Source organism: Arachis ipaensis, chromosome B4 (genome assembly GCF_059453495.1).
Source record: "Arachis ipaensis isolate K30076 ecotype BB chromosome B4, ASM5945349v1, whole genome shotgun sequence".
NCBI lineage: Eukaryota > Viridiplantae > Streptophyta > Magnoliopsida > Fabales > Fabaceae > Arachis > Arachis ipaensis.
The window spans coordinates 15,815,641-15,834,921 of NC_142439.1; the positions used below are offsets into that span (position 1 = coordinate 15,815,641).

Below are 19,281 nucleotides of genomic sequence, written 5' to 3' on the forward strand. Positions count from 1 at the left end.
AATCTCAATGGGCAGTTACTCTTTGTACACCACTTGCAGGAAATTTGAATTTCTTGTAGCTGTTCCCGCACTTCTTGCTTGCTGTTAATTTCAAAATTTAAATAAATAACCAACTATCAAATGATCTAACTTAATTTAAAATAGATATAAATATTATATATAGGAATATTACCAAACAACTAATTATTTATTTTTATAATTTTCTTATAAAAAAAAATATTTTATCTAACAGAAACAATGGATATTTTTATTTGCTAAAATGTACTAATCTTTTCATGGGGTCAAACAAAAGTAAAATAATTAGTTATTTGTATTAAAACTTATTTGAGATGATTTGTAATGCAACTAAAAAAAGCAATTACTAGTCTTCATGGTTATTCAGTGAGGAATTAAGTCAAACCTTGAGAGAAGAGAGTTATAGATTATCAATTGAAATGAAACAAGGATAATCTAAGTGTACATGGATTCAAAATCCACATAATTATATTGCTGATTAACACCATTTGTTACCTCATTTAAATTATATTTAACTAAATTGTTTCTAAAATTCAAAATATTTTAATAGGTAAATTATATCTTTTGTTCTTTAAAATTTAGTAAAAATTTTAAAAATATTCATAAATTTTATTTTGTTTTAAGTTTATTCCAAAAATTTTTAATTTGTATCAAATATATATTTGGTGGCTAATTTTTCAAAAAAACAGAATCAATTCAACAACAATTGTATAAGAACAATCTTTAACACAAGCAAATTAAACATAATTATCATACATTATTGTTGGACTGGTCTTAACTTTTTTTAAAATTTAGCTGTTATAGGTATATTTGATGCAAATAAAAAATTTTGGAATAAAATTAAAATAAAATAAAACTTAGGGATATTTTTAAAATTTTTGCCAAACTTTCTTTATCCTATTTTAATTTATACAAATATAATAAATAATGAGAATAAATATAGATATTCATTAATATATAAAAATTATATTATACTTTTTAAATTTTAATATGTACAAATTAGTTTTAAAAAGCTAGAAGTAAATACAAATCAGTACCTGAAAGATTCTAACGCTGACAAAATGGTACCTGATCTTTATTATTGACAAAATAATTTCCGAAAGACTTTAAAATTTGACAAAAATGACCAATCGTCAATTAAGTTGCCTAGAATTAAAGTTTAAGGGTGACGTGTCAGTTAACAATTATCATAATTACAAAAATTATCCACTTTTAAATTTTATAATTTTAAAAACACCCCAATTTCAATTTTTTAAAAACCCTGATCACTCCCACCACCTCAAATTTACTTTAAAAGGCTAAAACCCACTTCCATACTCATTCTTCCACCCAAACTCAATCAATCCCTTCCACAAAAATTAAAATTTGCCCCTATTATGTTGTTATTATTTCCTTACTCTCTCTAATTCTCAAAAGTTTCATAACTATAGAATATATGAAATCCATATTCTCTTCAAATTTCTCACCTTAACAAAACCAACACCAACACCTTAATAACTTCTTCGAACGAGCGTTGATACAATTTTACAAATATCTCAACTTTATCCTTTAACTCTCTGATGAAACTACCCCTGATTTTTTCACCGTGATCCCCAACCCCACCCTTAAATCCACCATCCCTGGCCAAATAGAAGGTTTTGCTTGGAATTTCGATAGAGATTCGCATCAGCAATAATAACAATAATTAATATTCCAAAGTCAAAAGAATCAAAATTAGAACCAAAACAAGCAAGTGAAGAACCAGAAGCTCTCATTTCAGAGGCATCATCCTGATCATATGGAGAGTATTTAGTGACAAATTTTTGTCAGAGAATTACGAGCGGAAGAGGCCGAGGATGGAGCAACAGAGAGAGATAGAGATAATAAACCTAAAGAGCCCGAATGGAAGGAAATCGGGATGAGTGACAAAGGAAAAGAGAAAGAAAATTTGTTAGGGATGTGCAGTGAGGAAATTGCGGAAGAAGAAGAGAAAAAAAAGGATTAGAATTTTTAAAAAATTGAAATTGTGGTGTCTTTAAAATTATAAAAATTAAATGTGAGTAACTTTTGTAATTATGATAATTGTTAACTGATATGCCACCCCTAAACTTTAGATAAGTCAATTGACGGTTGGTCACTTTTGTCAAATTTTAAAATCTTTTAGGGATTATTTTGTCAATAATAAATATCAAGTATCATTTTGTCAGCGCCAGAATCTTTCGAGTACCAATTTAGTATTTACCTCAAAAAATTATAAACACATGCATATGATTTTTTTATAGGTTAATTATTGTTAGTCTTTATAATTTTATAAATTTTTAATTAGATCTTTATAAATTCAAAATTTATAATTAAATTCTTATATTATATAAAAATTTATAATTAAATCTTTACTAGTTATTACTTGAAAAAAAACACACACACTAATTTAAAATATTTTTTATAAGATCCTTTTAACTTATTCTACATCAAACACAAAAATAAACATTTCGAAACAAATATATTATTTTAACAAAAGATATTTAAAAAGTATCTAATTAAAAAATTAATAAAATTATAAAAATTAATAAAATAATTATTTTTTTATTTATCAAATACAAAATAATAAAAATTTTGTATTTTTCAAAAATACAAATATTCTTTTAAAATGTTTTACCAAATTAAATCATAATTTGATGTAGATCAATGTGCCTTGAGTAGAAGAGTGAAGTGATGAGAGTTGTGTGATACTTGACTATTTGAGTGAACGTGTAATTCAGTAAGAATTCTACTAGAAAGACAATAGAAAATCTAAATAATGTGAATAATGGGCTGCAGATTTAGTCCAATACATGTAAAAATAAAAAAATATTTCACAAATTATCTAAATAAAAAAATTCACTTAGTTGTTGTAAAAAAATAATCATCCCAAATTTTAATTTACCAAAACATTTACCCTTTTTTTTTTAATTGGCTGCCACTCCCACCTTCATCAATAATCATCCCACTTCAGGCTTGCCACATGCCACCACCGGTGCCCCTCACTCGTAGTAAAAATAACTATTCACTTAAAAATAAAAATAACCATCCGCATACATAATGAATTGAACATCTAACATATTTTAATTATATATAACTAAACCCAATCCAATCAAAATAATCATCCACATAAGAATCAAAATAACCATCCGCATACCTACTAAAATGACCATCCTAAACTGGCCATTGAAGTAGAAGAAAAAGGAGATGAATGAACATAACCAGCAACCATGATCAAGCTCCCTTCACTCCACATAAGAGGTGATGAACGTACCAAAATGCAGTCGCATATGACAATATATATTGTTCGGATCTGTCGTGGAAGGGGACGCTATCGGCTAAAGGATGGGCGGCGCTGGCGTCTAGGCGGCAGTGGGCTTCGGGGGAGGATGCACGGCTGGCGGCCGGTGGGTAGCGTGAAGGAGGCTGTCCGAGGCTTGTGCAGCGCGATCGCACGTTTGCGAAGAGGTTGATCGCACGTTCGCAGAGAGGTGTGCCGCTGTCGGCTGAAGGATGGGCGACAGCGGCTGGGGTCTGAGCGGCTGTGGGCTAAGGGGGAGGCTGCACGACCGGTGGCAGTTGGGCAGCACAAAGGAGGTTGTCCAGGGCTTGTGCAGCTCGATCGGAAGTTCGCGGAGAGGTTGGACGACGTCAGCTAAGGGCTGGGCGGCGGCGGCTAGAATCTGGGCGGCGTCTGACCAGAGATTGGAAAAGTAAAGTAGCGGCTGGATTACTCTGCAGACCGGAGTTTGCGAATAGAAGAGAGAAGTTAGCATGATAATCGATGTAACTAATGTGGTTTAATTTAAAATCCTTATCTTTTAAATTTTAAAATCTGAAATAATTAATAATTAATTAATAAAAAAATTTATTCTATTTTCCTTTTTTTATTTCATTGTTCACGTTGTTTATCTCCCTCATTGTTTTTTCATACTTTTTGATTTAGTAATTGAGTTTTTTCTTGTAAGTAATTGAGTATATTGTTTTTTTAGATAATTTACCAATAATCATAAAAAAATACTTGTAAAATATAAAAATAGATTATAGTTCTACCAAATATACCTAAATTTTCAATGTTAAACAATATGAAGTTCATTTAATATAGTTGCAACTCTTAAAACCAAGATTAGCAAACTTTTCTTCTCATTATAAGAGACTAGTTTGAGCCCTTTAATTTTGGTTATAATGGCATCTAATCATCTACATACTTAGGGTTAGAGAGTAGTTGGCTACGATTTACAATTGTATCAATCGAATAATTGGAAAATGAATATTCAAATTACAATAGTATGTCAAAAACATAAATTTTAAATAATAAATAAAAAATATTCAATATCTGGTCAATATAGTTAAATAATATTCAATATAAGATTAGCCCATAAAAGTTAAATTATTGTACAACATTAATTATCTTAACAAAAAAATTATAAATAAAGTTTAATTAATATATATCTTAAAGATATATAATAAATACAAAATAAATATATTAAAAATTTAATTTTTTGTATTTTTAATATTTTTTAATTTATAATTTTAATATATATTTTTAGAATATAAGATAAATCTTTATAAATAAAGTGAAATATAATATATAAGTTACATACAACTCACTAATTACAAGGCCAGCCAGCCAACCAACACCAACATCATTGGTCCCCAAAGCTGTCCTCCATTGAGCTGTTGGAAAATTAAAGTCTTATTAAAATGTGAAATGATACACACCAAGTAAGAAAATATATGTTTGATCTTTAAAGAATTAACAAGTGATGAAATCTACGATGATGTCAGATGATGCATAATTATTCTATTTTTATAAGAAAATTACATGATAGTATTTAGGTTCGTTTGGAAGCTTCAAAAGTAATATTTTTGAGTTTTTAATTTATAAAAAATAATAGTATTAATATTTTTTTAAAATTAAATTACAGTTTTTTAAAAAATTATTTAAAAATTTATAAAAAAATTAAAAAAAATTTCTCTCATAATACTACTATTTTTTATTATATTTTTATAAAATAATCACTTTTAAAATTAAAAATCTAAATACAAAATAACTAATTTATAAACTATTTTTAATATAATTATTTATTATTTAAACTATTTTTTTTAAAAATAGCTTAATTAAACTATTTTTTCAAACTAGCCTTATTTTGATTTTGTATGATTCTTCAACTATTAAGTGTTTGAAGCAAATATTTTAATATATGTTGATTAGATTGTTGTCATTGGGTCTTATTAACAAAAACATTTCACTAATCCAATTCAATTGGTTTTCTATTATTTTAAGTTACATTCTTATTTAGTATATAAATTTTGATATTTCATATCTTATTTAAAATTAGTATAAAATTAGATAATTATTTTCATAAAATGATTTTTATATAAAAATAATAACTAAAATAATTAAATAATTAAATATATTCAATTAAATTATTTAACATAATACATATTAATATTTAAATGACATGAATTTTTTAGAAAAAAGAAATAAATAATAAATAAAAGAATAGATTGGTGCATAGCATTGCCACCACATGCTTTTGTAAATGCAAAAAAAGAGACAAAAACATTACATGATGTAGGATCTGTATCTCCCAACCCAAGATCTGCTTCCCTTCTCAATCATCGTTCCTCAAACCTGCGATCTGTATCTTGTTCCTTTTCCCCTTTTCACTTTCGGGTTTGGATCTCTCAAGACATGTTCCTCTTTGACTGGTTCTATGGCATTCTAGCCTCCCTCGGCCTTTGGCAAAAAGAAGCCAAGATTCTCTTCCTGGGTCTCGATAATGCCGGCAAGACCACCCTCCTTCACATGCTCAAAGACGAGGTTCTTGTCCCCCCCTTTCATCAATTTCAATACCCTTTGAAAATACTTTAAAAAGATGATATTTTTAATTCTTAATTTTTCTGGGGTTTGTTTCAATTTCAGAGATTAGTTCAGCATCAACCTACCCAACACCCCACTTCCGAGGAATTGAGCATTGGCAAGATCAAGTTCAAGGCTTTTGATTTGGGTGGCCACCAAGTTGCTCGCAGAGTCTGGAAAGACTACTATGCAAAGGTTATAATCGTTATTTTGAGTTTTTGCTTTGTTTATTATTTTTCTCAATTTCTGATTTATGCCCAGTGATAATTTGTAATGATTTAGCAATTGCCAAAGTGGGATTTTTCTTTGTGGTGATGCTTTGGAGCTTGGTTGTTCACTTTGTTTCTGTTGAGTCCTTGAAGCATTCTATTTTGTTTCATTGATGGGACAAATTGCTTCACAGACAAGGTGGCTAGTGCTCCTATAGCCAATTATATTATATCTTGATTGGCTATGTTACATGACAGAGCACAATGGCGTCATTTGATTCATGTAGCCGACCTCACTTAGTGGGACAAGGCTTTGTTGTTGTTGTTGATTGGCTATGTTACAGTGTGTTCAAAGAGGTTCGTTTATTTATTTATTTATTTATTTATTGATCTAGACATGGTTGGACACAAGTGACAAGTGTGTTGAACGAGTGTTATTAACTGTTAGAGTTCGTGGTGTGCTTGCTAGGCAGCTCAGTGGGGTGTCTATGCTCCTTGGTTGCGAACCGTTTCAACTTAACATAGCATATCACCTACTTCCAATCTGGTCTGTTCATTAGTGTTCATTTTCCATATGGAGTGCTGGTTTTCACTTTAAGTGCTTTTTGGTCTTGCTCCTTTTTCCTGTGATCCTTTGCCAATACGTTGCTATTTCCCGGCTACCACATTTTTGTTTCAAACTCTTACAGTTTTTTCTGTTTCATTCTTCTTGTTAATAATAGTAACTAGGCTGATTTGCATAAGTTCTTACTCATCCTGCAATCTATGCCTTCTTAATCCCAGATAAAGCTCTCTGTAGTTATCTGATTCATCGGAGGCAGATATTGAAAGTGGAAGTTTTCGCTGATAGCACCCCTTAATGAACTTCCAGGAGGTGTTTACTAGTGACTTTCCAAACATGTCCTTTTTGCTCCCTAATGTATTCTAAAACAAGAACATTACAAGACTGAGAGGGAGAATTCACGTACTTAGATCAGCACAAAAGTATAACTATAAGAACCCCCCCCCCCCCCCCCCCAAAGTGATTGACTCATTCTTTTTATGCATTATACATTTAGAATATATAATTGTGAATTGATATATTTTTTCACCTCTCGGAGAAGAGGTATCTAGTAATGATGACTGAATTTTGTTTCATAATTGTTGCTTAGTCCCTGGATGCATTTCCTTGTTTATTCAACAATCCATACAAGGGTTTGGGGTTTGATTCATTGATTCTTTTCTGCTCTTACTGTAGTTTGACTGGACTTATATTCCATTGTACCATAACTTCTTGAAGATTGGTGATCAATTCTTTAGTAGCTTAACTCTTTTAGGTTGTGTCTGGTAAGTGTCTCGAGACAGAAACATTGTGACAATTATGACAGAGTCAGTTGTCTCTAAATTTTTGGTGGATAGAAAGTTGGAAAAGTTATCTTAGGATAAGAGGCATTTGATTCTTGCCTACTCTTATACCCGTCTCATTCTCTAAACAGGTTTGTGTCACTCTGTTTATTTGTCCTTGAACAGTTACCAAATAGGATATAGAGTTTCACTGGTTTCGGCTTTTCAGGTGGATGCTGTTGTTTATCTGGTAGATGCCTACGACAAGGAGAGGTTTGCAGAATCGAAGAAGGAGCTTGACGCGTTGCTTTCAGATGAAGCCTTGGCAAATGTTCCGTTTCTAGTGCTAGGAAACAAGATCGACATCCCATACGCAGCTTCGGAAGAGGAGCTACGATATCATCTCGGCCTGACAAATTTCACCACGGGCAAAGGCAAGATCAATCTCACGGATTCCAACCTTCGACCTCTCGAAGTGTTCATGTGCAGCATCGTCCGCAAGATGGGATACGGCGACGGCTTCAAGTGGGTCTCCCAATACATCAAGTAGAATTCCAGCATCATTTTTTTGTTTTTGTTACCCCTTTTCCTTTGTCCAAGTAGCACATCTTCAGAATAGTTTTTGCCACTGTTTTTTGCTTTTGATGAATTTGATTGTATTATTTGGTACAAGTGCAGTAATATTACATGATAATTAAGATTTGTATCTTCAAAGATTCTTTTGGTGAAATGTCCCTTGTTCTTTGAAATGCTGGATTGTGTTGTAGGGTGATTATGACTGGGTAGAGACTAATAAATTTGGAAGAATCTCCATCCACTTTGGTTCCTGTTTCCTGATACATACGATAAGCTGACTCAGAATGCAAAGGTTACATAGTTTTGGTCTGATTTCTTACCTGGCTTGTGTTTAGTAAAACGTCAATAGGATAATTTTTATATATGTTAGGAATATAAATACACATTAAAAATAAATTAAATTACACATATTTATACACAAATATATTAGTAGCTAATTTTGGTATATGAATAACATTTTTGTACTTTATAGGGTTTATTTTAAATATTTGAACTTAATTTTAAATTAATTTGAACTAAAAGGATTAAAATGGATCAACTAGATGTTTAGATATATAATTAGTTATGATGCACGCACACGAACAAAGGGACATGCGGACACACGAATTTTAAATTTTTATAAGATACGTGAACATGATATATATATAAAATATTTTTTAAATATTTTTAATGTCTTTATTTAATTATATAAAGTATTCAGAATATTTTGCTTTAATAATTAATAGTATATATTATTTCTAAACGCATTTCAAGAATATATGTTAAGAATAAAGCTAGATATACTGACACGTGATGGTATCTAGGTGTGTCTGGAGAAGAATTTTTTTATTTCTTTTATTAAGACACGGTTAGACACAGAAGACACGCGTGTCAGATTAGTGTCGATGAGTGTTGTGTCTAAAAATAAAATGTATCCGATATGCGGACACTACAATTCAGTAAAGTGTCCGTGCTTCATAGATAATTAATGTATATAATTTTTTAAATTTTACTTATAAATAAAATCTTCTTTTTTAAATTATTTTAAAGTAAAACTAATATTATATAATATAAAAATATTAACGAAATATAAAAGTATAACATATTAATTTCTCTATAAATATATATTTTAATTATAAAATATCATTTTGGACCGAATATCTACAAAGTATATATATTTGGTGAAATAGATTGGACAATCTTTGATAATAAATATCACAAAATATAATTTTAACTGGCTTAAATATTACAAAAATAAAAAATTCAAACTTGAAAAATATGGATTAAATTTTATTTTGGGCCGAGCCTAGTCTTCAACACCCGTTTGTCGCTGTAAAAGAAAAAAAGAAGCTAAAATGGTACAATGGGAGGGGGAAATTGCAACAGGATATTGGGATTTGGGAATAGAGAACTGAATGGGTTAATTATTGTTCCGGCCCAGCCCACAAGCAAATCGGGTTCGGGTGCTTCCCGCGAGCTTACCCGACAGGTTTCCTGACCCGCCAACTCACCTCACTCCCCTACCTCATCAGAATCCTTGGACAGATGGAAAGGAAACTTCTAGGAAAGAGGGTCTGCACATGTGAGACCTACTATAGTACAAACTATATAAGGGGAGGGCCTTACCCCTCCCCCCAGGTACGTCACTCCCTTTATCCTAATTGCCGCCTCTTGTACGGATACTAACTTTAGCGTTGGAGTCCTTGTAGGTGGCACCACCCTCCTCGTTAGCTCGGAAGAGTCTCGCTCACCTGCCCTCCGGAGCTCTCCCAGGCTAGGCATCCAGTAACCCACCAACTCTCGAACTCCATCGTACCAAATCCGCTTCGGACCCAAGCAACCGAACATTGGCGCCGTCTGTGGGGACCTGGATTGAATGGCAGTGTTGTTCCCACACTCGAACGAGCTTCGTGAAGAAGGAGGAGCCCGCATGAGGAGCAGGGTGAGTTCTGCAGGCACCTCCTGCGAACAGTCGAGCCACGTGACACAAAGAGAAAACCAACGCTTTCGATCTCCCGAAAGTTGTCCTTTCCGAGGAACGGGAGACGACCACGCAAGGATCATGCAGGAGCCCAGACACAGGGTGCAGAATCTCGAATGCGAGCTAGCGGCACAAGATCGATATCGCCCCTCCCATAGCAGGGACTCCTGGCCGAGCCTATCCCGCACCCGCTCTCCACTCAGGAGGGCGGAAGGCCGTGAGGGAAGTCGGGGAGGAGATAACGGGCGAGCCGAGACCAATGCTCGAACCCGTTCCCGTACGCCTGAAAGGACCGAGGGCCACGGGGAAACCCGGGGAAACGGAGGAAGGAAAAAACAGGACCTCGTCATCATAGGGGCAACCCCTTTCCACCCCTCTATCCTCAAAGTTCGCCTATCCAAACACTTCAACAAACCGATGGACATGAAGTACGACGGGACCAAGGACCCTCAAGAACATCTGACGGCTTTTGAAGCAAGGATGGATCTCGAAGGGGTAGGCGATGCAGTGAGGTGTCGTGCATTCCCGGTGATGCTGGCAGGGCCGGTGATTCGGTGGTTCAACGCGCTCCCGTAAGAGTCCATTACGACCTTTGCGGACATATCACGCAGCTTATTAGCCCGGTTCACCACGCGTATTGTCAAAGCGAAGCACCCAATCAACCTGCTAGGGATCACCCAGAAAAATGGAGAACCAACCAGGAAGTTCCTAGACAGGTTCAACGATGAGTGCCTAGAAATAGATGGCCTAACGGACTCGGTGGCCAGTTTGTGTTTGACAAACGGCCTACTAAATGAGAATTTCAGAAAGCACCTCACCACTAGACCCGTCTGGACGATGCAGAAAATTCAGAATATAGCCAAAGAATACATCAATGATGAGGAAGTTAGTCAGGTGGTGGCAGCCAATAAACGGCAGCCAGCTAACCCCCATCCTAGGAAACCCGTCTACTCAAAAAAACAAAGGGAGACCCCAGGGAAAGAGCGTCGACAAAGCTACCCAAATCGTTTCCTCGGGTCGGAATGTTTCACAAATTATACCCCCCTCATAGCCCCTATAACAGAGGTGTATCAACAAATAGCGAACAAAGGGATCTTGTCAAAGCCTCGGCAGCTGAAGGACAGGACAGGGGGGAACAAGAACTTGTACTGTGACTATCACAAAGGCTTCTGCCACAAGACGCAAGACTGCTTTGACCTCAAGAATGCCCAGGAGCAAGCTATTCGTGAGGGAAAGTTAGCTGAATTCTCCCAGTTCATCAGGGAACCGCGAAGACGGGAGCGCAAACGGTCCGAGGAGGATCGCAGCCGAGCTGTGAAGCAAAGGCAAGGTACCACGGAGAACGCAGACAACACCCCTACAGTAGTTGTCAACGTAGTGGTAGGGCAAGACTCGCCCCCAAGTCAAAATCGACAAGGAAGGATGTCAAAATCTTGGCTGTGTCGTCAGGGAATCTGAGGACCTTGTCCAGGGACCCACCCAGGATGTCCTTTTGCCCAGAGGACCAATGGCTGCACGACCTCCCGAAGAACCCGCCTATGGTGATCACAGCGAGGATTGGCACAGGCCTAGTCAAACGAATCCTCGTTGACACAGGGGCCGACTCAAACATCATGTTCAGAAATGTATTTGATGCCCTGGGGCTCAAGGAGGCTGACCTCAAGGTCCACCAACATGAGGTCATAGGCCTAGGGGACAACTACATAAGGCCCGACGGAGTGATCACCCTCCCGGTCTGTGTAGGGTCGAATGAAGCAAAGAAGTTAGTAATGGCGGAGTTCGTTGTCTTACGAGACTCCACAGCTTACAACGTCATTATGAAGAGAAAGACAATCAATGAATTCTCGGCTGTAATATGTACTAAGTTTTTGGTCATGAAATTCATCACAGATGATGGGATCGTTGGATCCATAAGAGGTGATGTGGAAACGGCCGTCGCAAGTGATAACACCAGCGTTTCCCTGAGAAAGAGGTCAAAGGAGGCAGCCGGTGTTTTTCTGGCCGATTTAGATGCAAGGCTAGACGAGAACTCGAGGCCAGAGCCCCAGGGCAACCTAGAGAAGTTTCAAGTTGGGGACTCGAAGGAAAAGTTTACTTTCGTGAATAGAAATCTCCCCCACCACCTGAAGGAGCCTCTCGTGAAGACTATAAGAGCTAACGGCGATCTCTTTGCCTGGACCCCAGCCGATATGCTAGGAGTGGACCCCAACTTCATGTCCCACCGGCTGGCCATAAAGCCGGATGCCAAGCCCATAGCACAGCAGAGGAGGAAAATGTCGCAGGAAAGAACAAACGAGGTGGCCAAGCAGACGGCCAGCCTGCTAGATGCCGGGTTTATAAGAGAGCTTGAGTACTCGGCATGGCTGTCCAATGTAGTCCTCGTTAAGAAAGCCAATGGGAAGTGGAGAATGTGTGTCAACTACTCGGACCTCAACAAAGCCTACCCCAAATACTCTTTTCCCTTCCAAACATCGACGCCCTGGTCGACGCAGCATCGGGATATCGTTTCCTGAGTTTCATGGATGCTTACTCCGGGTACAATCAAATACCCATGCACCAGCCTGACGAGGAGAAGACAACGTTCATAACGCTAACTGGGACTTACTGTTACAAAGTGATGCCATTTGGACTGAAAAATGATGGGGCAACCTATCAAAGGATGATGAACAAAGTCTTCAGCAGCCTCATCGGCAAGTCGGTTGAGGTATACGTTGACGACATCCTCGTAAAGACCAGTGAGTCGAATGATCTGGTAAGAGACCCTGAGACTGTCTTCGAGTCCCTTCGTAAGCACAACCTGAGACTCAACCCCCTTAAGTGCGCGTTTGCCATGGAAGCCGGGAAGTTTCTCGGCTTTATGATAACACAGGGAAGTAGAGGCCAACCCGGATAAGTGCGAAGCTGTCTTGCGGATGACAAGTCCGGGTTGCATCAAGGATGTTCAAAGGTTGGCGGGGAGGCTCACTGTTCTATCCCGCTTTCTCGGCACCTCGGCAGCAAAGGCCTTCCCCTTCTTTAATCTGATGAAGAAGAGAATAGCCTTCGAATGGACCCCAGCATGCGAGGAAGCATTCAACCACTTCAAAAGGATACTGTCAGAACCTCCTATCCTCGGCAAGCCAAAAGATGGGGAGCTATTATTTTTATACCTGGCAGTAACAGATCAAGCCCTGGCGGCTGCCCTCATTCGAGAGGAAGACAAGGTCCAGCAACCAGTATACTTCGTCAGTAAGACGCTCCAAGGTGCAGAACTGAGGTACACCAAGCTAGAAAAGCTGGCCTATGCCCCGTTAACCTCATCCAGAAGGTTGAAACAATACTTCCAGGGACACCCGATCATTGTCAGAACCGACTAAGCCATTAGACAGGTTCTACAGAAACCCGATTTAGCGGCCCTCATGATGGCATGAGCAATCGAACTGTCCCAGTACGATTTGCACTACGAGCCCAGGCATGCAATCAAGGCCCAGGCAATGGTGGACTTCCTGGTGGAGGTAGTCGGGGATCCACCCGAGAACACAAACACACGGTGGAAACTTCATGTGGACGGGGCTTCCAACCAGGTGTTCAGAGGGGCAGGGATAATACTCGAAAGCCCAGCCGGGATGACTTACGAGCAATCAGTAAAGTTTGATTTTCCGGTATCTAACAATCAGGTGGAATATGAAGCCTTGATAGGTGGCCTGCTCTTGGTCACAGAGGTCGGGGTATCATGGGTCGAAGTCAATAGTGACTCCCAGATTGTTACTTCCCAGGTTAACGGGACCTCTCAGGCCAAAGATTCCCTACTCCAGAAGTATTTGGAGATGGTAAAAAAGTTGTGTGAAGATTTTGAAGAGGTCATGATTCGACATGTACCCAGAGAAAGAAATGCGAGGGCCGACCTCTTGTCCAAGTTAGCAAGCATAAAGCCAGGGACGGGAAATCCATCTCTGATCCAGGGGCTGATAAAGGAGCCACCGGTAACCCTCTGTGTCACACAAGCAATGACTCCCCCCTCATGGATCGATCCAATCCTCCACTTCCTAGAAAATGGCAAGCTCCCTGAAGGCGAGCAGGACGCCAGGACGGTAAGGCAGGACGGTAAGGCGGGAAGTAACCAAGTATGTAGCGATACAGGGCCAACTATACAAACGAGGGCTCAATCAGCCACTGTTGAAGTGCTTACGCCTCGATCAGACAGATTAGTTCTAAGCGAAGTCCATGAAGGATGCTGCGGCCACCATATTGGGGGAAAGGCGTTAGCTAGAAAGCTCGTCAGAGCTCGATACTAATTGGCCCTCCATGATGTCGGATGCTCAAGAATTTATAAAAAGGTGCAAGAAGTGCCAGGAGAATGCTAACTTCCACAATTCCACAACGATGGAGTTAAATTCGATGCTGGCGTCGCGACGTTTTGCCCAATGGGGGGTAGACCTTTTGGGCTCATTCCGAGTGGGTCCCGGGCAGGTCAAGTATCTAATCGTAGCGATCGACTACTACACTAAGTGGATCGAGGCAAAACAGATGGCCAGTATATCCTCGGCGAATTGTCGGAAGTTCATATGGAGACAGGTGGTCTCCAGGTTTGGAATCCTAGAGGTCGTCATCTCGGACAACGGGACACAGTTCACGGACAGAAAGTTTGGGGAGTTCCTCTCAGGACTAGGAGTTAAGCAGAAATTCTCATCGGTAGAGCACCCGCAGAGTAATGGCCAAGTGGAAGCTGCGAATAAGGTCATCCTTCGTGGCCTGAAGAAACGATTAGACCAGAAGAAGGGTCTATGGGCAAACGAGCTTGCCTCGGTTTTATGGTCGTATTGGATGACACCCTAATCTTCTACCGGGAAAACCCCGTTTCGGCTTACTTATGGGGTCGACGCGGTCGTTCCAGTTGAAATCGGGAACCAAGCCCGAGACTGCTCCTTGGGGTCGTAGACGAAGCAGTGGAGAAAGATCTGATTGCTGAAACTAGGGAGATGGCTCACTTGACAGAAACGACGCTGAAGCAAAGAGTGGCTTTAAGATACAATGCCAAAGTGCTGAAGAGGAGCTTCGAGCCAGGCGACCTGGTGTTGCGAAGAAATGACATCGGATTACCGACCCCAGGAGAAGGCAAGTTAGTAGTAAATTGGGAAGGCCCATACAGGGTAAGAGAAGTACACGGCAAAGGAGCTTACAAGCTGGAACGCTTGGATGGAAGCGAGGTACCGAGGACATGGAACATAGTGAACTTGAAAAGATTCTACTCTTGAAAGGCTACCAGATGACTTAACGGGTTTTCGCTCCTTCGTTCATTTCGGCTCTAATCTGTCATCTAGTTTTTGTTATTTCATTTGTTACCATGGTTTATCTCACTCGCTATTATGTTTTGTTTCATTCTAAATTCCAAAAACATTACATTACGTCTCTTTGCTGATTTTAAGGGTTATACCTTTACTTTTCACACGGCTAACCGGGACTGATCACCCTGAAAGCCCTAATCGGTGCAAAGTGCCGTAAGTAAAATACGTGGCCTACCGGCCAAATGATAAGGCTAGCAAATAGTAACATCCAATTATTTTTCAAAGGTAACTAAATCGGCCTACAAAAAGCCTACCGACTCGACGATAAGGAAAATAAAATACATTCAAAAGGTAATTAATCGGCTAAAAAAATATGTATACGACGAGTCAGCGCAACAAAACAAGGGCAACACATCGGCCCAATAAGGCAAAAGTTACAAAACAAGGGCAACACATCGACCCGACAAGTCAAAGTATTACAACAAGGCCAATACATCGGCCTGAAAGAAAAGTTCAAGCTACAGAAGCATAAAACAGGTCATAGCTACTAAGGAGCTCCTGCCTTCTTGGGAATGTCCATGATTTTGCCATCTTGAACCATTTTAAAGGCCCCAACCGAGGAAGTATCGAGATCGGGTGCCAACACAGCGATCTGAGCTTTGATCCCCTCCTCGGTTGCCAAGATGACCTTCTCGGCGTCCCTCACAAGGTCCTTGTTCTTCTTCTTCAAGAAGGCAACCTCCTGATGAGCAGCATGAGCCGACCTCTCGACTTCCTCATGCTTTTCCTCCAGCTCTCTCAATTTTTTCTCCAACTCCTTGACCTTGGCCTCCATGGAGATAGCCTGACCCCGAGCGATATTCAAATCTTTGGAAAGGGAAAGGTCGCGCTCCTCCAGCTTGTTGATTTCAGTGGCATCTTCCTCTGCCTTATTATCCTTCTCAGCGAGCTGAGTCTTGAGGAACCCTTCCCAGGCCGTTAGGTCGGCAATATCTTTTTGGGCAGCGCGAAGCTTTCCCTCTAGAACCTGGCACTGGGCCAAAATGGGCTCTACCTTTCGGACAATGGCAGCAGCTCGGAGGAGGCTTTGATAAACCCACTTTGCTTGGGCAGCAAGGTCCTCCTCCCGAAAGAACTCCTCGGTCCCCGGGAGGAGTTGAGAGTCAATAAAGCCCCCAGCGTCACACTCCTCTCCATTACTGTTAGAGTCTCCCCAGCAGGTCCCTTTCGTTTCTTAGGATTGGGCGCGATGGTCAAATCGGGATCAGTCTCGAGGCCAGTTTCCTGCTCCAGGATTGGCTCTTCCACAGCCGCGTTCTCCGGAGGGTGTTCGTCCTGAGTGCTCCCGGAAGGCTAGGAGTTGTCCTGATCTCCTGCAGCAACTTGGCCGCTCCCTTCGCCAACGGCGTCGGAGCCCAGGTTGTCTGAATGGGTAGCCGAGGAATCGTCGTCATCACTTCCAAGGAAGTGGGCCATAAGATCGTCCATGGTGGTCTTCCCGTCAGCCATGGAAACTGCAGAGGAAACACAAGTAAGATACCAAAGTTAGCAATAAGAAACACCAGAAGAAACGGAAAGGAAGGGTCTAAGAAAACAAGGTGATAACCTACCGACATGAGTACGATTGACTTCCCGGTTTCCTATCACGGTGAGGATTCAGATCTTGGAACCAAAAATTACCGACAGTATGCCGACAATCCGGCGGTTCTCCTCACTCATCCCCTCGTAAGTTTCTTCTATCAAATAGTCTGAGCCCGCCTCGAAACTCCAGTAGGTCAAGATCTTTCTTTCCCGTTCCAGGGTAAGCCAGAAAGGGTGATGACCCGGGGCAGGCAGTACCTTAAAGAAGGAAGGTGCTCTTGAAGTGATGGAAGGAATCTTCGAAGAGACCAAATATTTTATGGCCTTAAACGGCCCGGAAGGACATATACCCTTTCTTCGTCTTCCCCCGCGCGAGAGGGGTTCGTTAGAAGAAAGAGATAGAGAAAGACGTTTACGGAGGCCGGGATCTCCAAGTACTCACACACCAGTTTGAAACACCGAACAACGGCCCAACTATTTGGATGAAGTTGTGACGGGGCGACGTCACAATGGTTGAGTAGTGACATAACGAGGGGGGAGAAAGGAAGCCGGAGATCTAGCATGGTGAACATAGGCTTATATACCCACAGCCAGTCGACCACCTGGGGGGAAGCCATGTTTTTATGGCACACCATCTCACATTCGCTGGGGACATAGACCTGGTAGTATGCTTTCTCAGACCCCCGCATAAGGAACCCGCGTCCCGAAGAGCCTGGAGCTCCTCCCTAGATACCCAAGACGGGGTGTCCTTCACATCCGAGGTCACCCAGGCGTAAAAATCAATAACGTTCGGTGCTGGTGTTCGCGCCATATCTACAATGGGGGCACCACTCAAGTTAACCTGGGAGATCGCTAAGTCAGAAATTAAACAAAACGGATCTACGACTAAATATATCACTGATCTATGATTCCTGCGCTAGTACCTAAAGCCTGGATTCACTATAAACGCCTGAATGGTACCCCTAGCATAGTTGTCAGAACCGAACCGGTGATCGAACCGGTCAGGTCACTGGGTCACTGAGTCACTGGTTCAACCGGTGGGTTATTGGTTGAACTGTTTGACCCGGTCTTATGTAAATAAAAAATAAAAAATAGTCAAAAGTTTAAAATTAAAATTTAAAATACATATTTTTACTAACATTTTAAAAATATCAAGTTATTTTAAAACAATATGGAACATGAACAATAAATATTTTGTTATTTTTACTCTATCACAAATATTTTTATTTTGTTTTTATATTAAAATAACTATTATTTTTAAATTTTAATAATTTATTAATTAGTTTATATCTATTATACTATTATATACTACAAGTATTTATTAAAAAATAATATTAATAGATATTATATAATTATAAAAAAAAGTGAGTTTATAATTATTGTTAAATAAAATATAATTAATTTAAAAATGAGTGAGTTTATAACTAAAATTAAAATAAATTAAATAAAGGTAAACTATTTGATAAAAGATATCTATATGTATTATATTTTGCATAAATTTTAATAGAAAACACGCTAACCTGGTGGTGGTGGAGTCTTTTAGTTTCCTTGAGGACAGGTGTTCGAACCTCACCACAAACATTTTAAAAAGGTTTCACTCCCAAACGGTTCGGTCGGATTGATTTCACCGAGTTTGACCGGTTCGCACCGGTTCTTTCTGGATTTGACTGATTCACACCGGTTTGATTCTTTGTACGGTCCAAACACCGGACCAAATCGGTATAAGATTCGGTTCACTGGTTTTCTGGTTGAACCGGCCGGTCTGATTCGGTCCGGTTCTGCTAACAATGCCCCCTAGCATCACGAAAAGTTCCCTCAAGAGCGATCCGGAAAGCGATCCCGAAAATGAAGCAATAAACAGAAGCAGATGAGAAGGGGAACAAAAATGTGGAAGCAAATGAAAAAGATGGTGGTTTTGAGAAAATCAGAATGGTAACCGTCAAAAGAGGAAGTGCGAAAAGACAGGGCACAATAGTCTTTTTTCCTAGGTTTTCAAATCAATCATTATGAGCATTAAATGCTCGGCGCGAAGGTCGAAGCGACACGCAAAGCTACGCGTGGGGGCAAAACACGCGCATGAAGTTGCATCCTCCATCAACGGACTTCCGATCTTCGGGGAGCTCAACCAGAGAAGGGGCGAGTTACACTAACGCGCCAATCACCTATTTTAGTGATTAACGCGTTGGAGGCACTGTTCCGACCCAGCCCACAAGCAAATCGAGTTCGGGTGCTCCCCGCGAGCCGACCCGACGGGTTTCTTGACCCGCCAACTCACCTTACTCCCCTACCTCATCAGAACCCCAAGACAGCTGGAAAGGAAACTTTCAAGAAAGAGGGTCTGCACATGTGAGACCCACTCTAGTACAAACTATATAAGGGGAGGGCCCTACCCCTCCCTCAAGTACATTACTCCCTTTACCCTAATTGCTGCCTCTTGTACGGACACTAACTTAAGCGTTGGAGTCCTTGCAGGTGGCACCCCCTCCTCGT

The 19,281-nt window shown here is 39.7% G+C and overlaps 1 protein-coding gene and 1 non-coding gene across 2 annotated transcripts; both read left to right on the forward strand.

Annotated features, from left to right (window-relative positions):
• Window positions 1-5,539: 5,539 nt before the first annotated feature.
• On the forward strand, window positions 5,540-8,124 carry LOC107639002 (small COPII coat GTPase SAR1A). The gene is made up of 3 exons (XM_016342406.3): window positions 5,540-5,839; window positions 5,942-6,073; window positions 7,640-8,124. Exons 1-3 carry the CDS (start codon window positions 5,711-5,713, stop codon window positions 7,958-7,960), a joined length of 582 nt encoding a protein of 193 aa, XP_016197892.1. The 5' UTR covers window positions 5,540-5,710; the 3' UTR covers window positions 7,961-8,124.
• LOC148566765 (small nucleolar RNA snoR83) lies at window positions 6,864-6,989 on the forward strand. The gene has a single exon (XR_015881431.1). It is a non-coding gene; the product is annotated as a small nucleolar RNA snoR83 (small nucleolar RNA).
• Window positions 8,125-19,281: the final 11,157 nt, after the last annotated feature.

Coding starts and splice junctions, on each gene's coding strand:
- LOC107639002 (XM_016342406.3), top strand. CDS start 5,711: ATGTTCCTCTTTGACTGGTTCTATGGCATTCTAGCCTCCCTCGGCCTT. Junction 5,840..5,941: donor TTCACATGCTCAAAGACGAG/GTTCTTGTCCCC, acceptor TTTCAATTTCAG/AGATTAGTTCAGCATCAACC. Junction 6,074..7,639: donor GGAAAGACTACTATGCAAAG/GTTATAATCGTT, acceptor TCGGCTTTTCAG/GTGGATGCTGTTGTTTATCT.